We start from the raw sequence: 5,316 nt of genomic DNA, 5'->3' as shown, positions 1-5,316 counted from the left end.
CCACTGAGAGGAGAAAGGCTACCGGACAAGCCAAATGACCATTTGCCATGCTACTGTACTAAGCCAACCAGGCACATTACACTTTTTTTTTTAAGGATGAGAAACTGTCTTTCTTCTTAAGAAGAGAACGCCTTTTGCTTTCCGCCTATAATGGTGCCTCCAAGATACAGGCAGATTGTGCAGGATACATTCCCGGCATACAACATGGCAAGACGATGACGCCATTTTGCCTCTCGTCAACATTATCATCCTCCAAGAGCTTTGAGGGGCAGACTTGGACTCTGGCGTCGAAAGTTGCCGGAGTGTAAATGAAGGAAGAATACAGTCCACTGCCATGAGTTACTGCCAACGAACCTCTGCAGGGGCGAAACGGTAGCTGTAGACGATCGCTGATTTTTTTTCCAGTCCTTCCATCATCAATAATTCAACTTGTATAAGTTCCTAATTGACACTCAGCAGAGCCCCGGCCTCTCCTCCATGTAGCTGCTCTCTCTGTGTTCCCCACTGGAGACTGTTTACTAGACGGCTGAGAGGAAATCCAAGAATAATCTTTCTATTTATGGTGTTTCATGCATATTGATGTGCAGGGAGAGCTAATCTGCCACGTGCAATCATGGTCAGGAGCACTGAGGCCTCGCTACAGGCTCTGATGATGGGCATCCGGAAAGTGAGAAAAAGCATTAAGGGCACATTAAGGGTCATTGCTCTGGTTTGATGAGGGGTGGGAGGAAGTCACGAGACACAGGAGCAGATCCACCCCTGCGCTCAATGGGAAATAGGAGGTCACTGAGTAACAGAGTCGCCGCGGCCGTGGTTCAATCTCTCCCCAGGTTCCTTCCCGGGCGCTGTTGTTCAAAGCCGTGGCACGCACAGTCTCTCCCTCCTTTGGCTTCAGCTAAGCGTTAGCAAAAAACCCTCCAGGCTTCGGTTCAATTGTGGGAGGCTTCTTTACAGACAGAGATGACTTTGGCCCAATGGTTAGGATGTCAGCACTGCATTCAGGAGCCGTGACTACGTGGCTTTACTCCTGAGTCCAGATCACCATTGACAAAACCAGTCCTGCCCACCCAGCGGTGCTCGTGCAGAGGAGGTGGACTGGCAAAGGACTGAAGTCTCCTGCTTCTGCTGGGCAGTGCCAAGGAGGAACAAAATCTTGGCTGCACACAGGAGGCAACAGCAAGGAAATCTCAGGTTGCGTCCTCACTTGGTGATGTCAGCAAGTCACTCTCCGTGCCTCTGCCTTTGCAGTGGAGGCAATGGGTCTAATCATACTCCCCACCCTGCAGAGCAGGTAGTGTGAGGCTTGGTTTATGAATGCTTGCCCGGTGCTTGAGGATCACAGCATGAACGCCACCATAGAAGTGCAAAATCTTTACAGGGGTCAACCAGAAAGCAACGCCTCCTAATATGTAGCTCTTAAGCAAGCCCCCAGACGTGGAAGCTGTTCTTCCGCTTGACTGCCTGCCTTAGGGGACCACAACAAACTCAGGGGTCTATGAAAGGATCCTGGAGAAACCAAAATATCACATGCAAAGAGTCTGTCCCAGAAGAGACATGGCTGAGGTGCTGCTTCTTCATGACAATCTCTGCCCGCACGTCGGCATGCGATCCACAGAAGCCATCTCATTTTTTTGATTGTACTACGCTGCCCTGGCCGCCATACAGCCCAGAGGGTGAAGGATGGGCTATGAGGCAATGTTTTCAAGGTGACAGGGAAGTGCTGGAGGCTGCACAACATGGACATGGACTTTTGCCATGCCAAGATAGAGGCCTGATGAATCTATACACTGGGAGCATCTACACGTGCCTCTTGTAAGTGGACTTAGCCTAAAATTGTCATTTATAAGGTGTATTAAGGGCACATGTCTACACGTGTGTGCCTTTAATGCATCTTAAAAATGGTGATTTAAAGCCACGTGAGCCTAAATCTGATGCCTGCATAAAGTAGATATGAAATTTAGGTGCAAATAGCTAAGTTGCATTAGCGCAGGTGTAGACACACTAATGTGCATTAACATGGTGCGCGTCGATGGATACAAACTGCGTTAATGCACATTAGCGCGTCTGCATGTGCTTCAATGCGACTTAGCTATTTGCACTGAAATTTAATGCACTTTAATGCGCATTAGCGCGTCCACGTGTAGGCGCATGCCTAAATGGCCTTAATGCGCCTTAAGCAAAGGCGCGTTGAATTTAGGCGTGCATAAATACATGTGCAATCATGCCCACTAATGCATACATACTGCAGGAACTATCCCAGCATTCATCTGGATCTGTGGTTCTCAGTCTCATTAGACTCAAGATACACCTGGAAAAGTGCCAGCTCTTATCTTGCACACATTTCTTACTACAGAAAAATAATAGAGCAATGTCTTCTGTTGCAAAGAATTCAGGAAAATGGTAGCAGATCAACATGTTTTTGATGTTATGCCCTTGTTCACCCATGGGGGAAAAAAAACCCTCACTGATGAATAAGGAGACTAGGTTGAACAAGAGCTGTGTGTTCACTGAGGCTGTGCAATTTTTTTGCAAAAGTTTAACAGTTTTTCAATAATATTTAGCTGAAAGGAAACCAAGAGGCATTACTTCCTGACTGATACTCCTCGAATGGTTTTTACAAAAATCTTCAGCGTTTTTTCTCCTCCAAATCATGCTTTTTTCCCCTAGTTGTGGGGAGATCAAAGAGTTAAAATCTTACAACCCACTGCATCCCCCTCACTGTGCCAGGCCTCGCCTCACTCCGGGCAGATAGTCCAGAATATCACACAGGGTTTAAACAAAGCCCTGGGGATGCTCACAAATTATCAAAGAGGGAGTGAGAGCGAATATTGATGTCTGCCACTGAGCCGCATCTTTGACACGCTGCTAATTAACAAAGGGAGGAAGGGAGACACTGGCTCAATGGATCAGCAAGGGAATAGACTCAGCTCCTACCTTATTCCGGGTCTGGGTTTGCCCGATCAGAATGAGCGCGTTGGAGGAAATGATGGACAGGCAGAAGTTAATGAGGATGACGGAGCGCTCGGAGCGGATGTACCTGCAAAGAGAAAAGCCACCGTATCATTGCTGCTATTACAGTGGTCCCGAAAGGACCCTGCCAGGTCCCAGCCCTGCTGCCTGCTTGGCGCTGTATATGCCCACTGCAAAAGACCGTCTCCACCCTGCACGGCTTATCATCTAAATGGACGAAAGGAGGCAGGGAAGGGAAAATAGTTGCATGGTGACAGAGGCTCTCCAGCCAGTCAGTGGCAGAGGCTGGAGTAAAATGCTGCTCCCCAGTGCAGTGCTCTCAGCACTCGACCAGCATTTCTCAACCCATGGGTCATGGCCCACATTGGGTTGCAAGAATATATGAAAGGGTCGCGGGCAAACTTCAGAGAAGAAAAACATGGGAAACTGTGGCTTTTCCCTTGCAGGCTGCTTGAGACCCAGGGTGCGAATTAAGGGGGTGAGCTCCCCCATAAGCAACAAAAGCCCCCCCATAAGATTTGAAAGTCATAACCTGGGGTGGGGTCTCTGATCAGATTGCTCCTTCACTTAGGTGGTCCTGTTAATCAATGAACTGGTTTATTTATTTATTTTTTTTGCAGAGGCAAAGCATCATTTGAGCCCCCAACACACACACCCCGCCGGGGGGCACTGGCTCAGGAGTGAGGGGCACTGGGTCAGGGCCAGCCATCAACATTTGCAAATGGGTCCTGATACAAAAAAGGCTGAGAGCCACTGCACTAGGCCACCCTGACTTCCCAGCTGAGACAGTGGTAGACGTGTTCAGGATTATAGGAGTCGACAAACCAGAGGCCGAAGCTGGACGCTGGAGGGCAAAGCGCAGACCCTCGGTTGTACAGCACTCCACTCTGCAAGCAGGAGTGTTTCTCCTGACCCTACTGAGCGATCGGTGCATGCCCCAAAGCACAACGATGGAGAGCCCTTGAAATGTTTGTCCCAGCACAGATGCTGTTCTCGTTCCTATAAACCTCAAAACTTTTTCTGAAACTTGCTGAGCACTAAAAGTCTTCCCCAGCTCCAGCGACTTGAAAGGGGACTTGAAAAGCAGCTTGAAACAACAACCCAAACGTGTTAAGATTTCCAAACCCTTGAGCCGGCAGGCTCTGAAAACAGATTCCCAATGAATGCATTATCTTAACAAAGTGCTTCCACATCAACTTCCCCACCTCCCTTTGCTTCACCCAACCAGACACCCCTGGAAAAAAAAATCATTGTGGTTTGCTATTCAAAGACTGCTGATATGTCCCTCTCTGGGGCTCATAAGGGATTAAGCCTGGAAAAATCTGGCTATATCTTTAGGTGCATAACCACAGTGCCAGGTTCCTGGACATGAAGGCACCCGAGGTAGAAAGCTGTTGGTTTGCAGACCTTGCAAGACCGACCATTTCTAAGAGGCCCTATACAGCTCTGCTATGGAGCTGCATGTATGGCAATTCATTCAAAGCCCTCATTGGTTTGGGGAGCTTGTTTAATGCCTTTTTAGTTACTCAGTGATGACGTTGAAGAGGGGGGAATAGTGCAAGAAGCAAAGAAGCATGATGCAGGAAAGAGCTGTGGGCCAAACCCAACATGCAAGGACACACACGAAGTGCTTGGTTCTCTCACGCAGTCCCAGCCAGCATGGGTGGGTGTTTGCCTGAGGAAGGGCATGGAGGAGTATCCTCTCCATTCAGTTCTGGCTGCAATGGCTTGAGCAGTCCATATGGAGACACTTGGGTTGCCCATATAGCAATGTCCTCCTCTTGGCCTAGCTGGTTGATCCCAAAGGAAAGGCATTTGGATCCAGCCTTTCAGGGCTCCACTCCTAGACCGCTGGAGAGCACAGCCCACCCTGCCACGGCATCTGCCTTTGGGTGACATTTCCTGCACCAAGGATAAGGACTAGTACCCACTGAAACACGTAACTTCACCCCCCGTTACTCATTCAGGCTTGCCAGGCTTTGCGTGCTGCGCTTTGCAAGCAAAGCACCAGTCAGGGCTCTCAGCCCCTATCCTCCCACCCTCTTTTTGCTCGGCTCGCAGTTTGGCTTCCAGAAGAAGATATCAGCTCTGCAAACTCTATCGCAAAGGCAGAGGGTAGCTGCGGCTGGGTCCCAGTAGGAGTTAGCACAAATCTGCCTTGAGGATGAGGTCTTGGGACCCAGGCAGATCTGCAGTCACAGTCTGATTTAACCCGGGGTAAATTACTACAGTTCAGGTGCTCTTAGGGCAGGATAGGAGAAGGCAGATGGAACAGCTGTACTGGATCCAGCTGCATTGGATCCCCCCTGAACTCACACACACACACACACACACACACACACACAC

General features: G+C 49.3%; 1 protein-coding gene across 2 annotated transcripts in view; it reads right to left on the bottom strand.

The window, feature by feature from the left end:
* The window catches only part of ADGRB1 (adhesion G protein-coupled receptor B1), a 451,386-nt gene that overhangs the window by 84,593 nt on the left and 361,477 nt on the right, over positions 1-5,316 (bottom strand). For both annotated transcript variants that reach the window (XM_019528237.1, XM_019528238.1), the window contains exon 20: positions 2,935-3,037. In XM_019528237.1, coding sequence (XP_019383782.1) covers positions 2,935-3,037 — 103 coding nt within the window. The remainder of the gene's footprint in view (positions 1-2,934; positions 3,038-5,316) is intronic.

Source organism: Gavialis gangeticus, unplaced genomic scaffold (genome assembly GCF_001723915.1).
Source record: "Gavialis gangeticus isolate Ggan-Ray unplaced genomic scaffold, GavGan_comp1, whole genome shotgun sequence".
Classification (NCBI taxonomy): Eukaryota; Metazoa; Chordata; order Crocodylia; family Gavialidae; genus Gavialis; species Gavialis gangeticus.
Note: the sequence above shows the minus strand (reverse complement) of the source record. Positions and strands in the feature narration are given on the sequence as shown.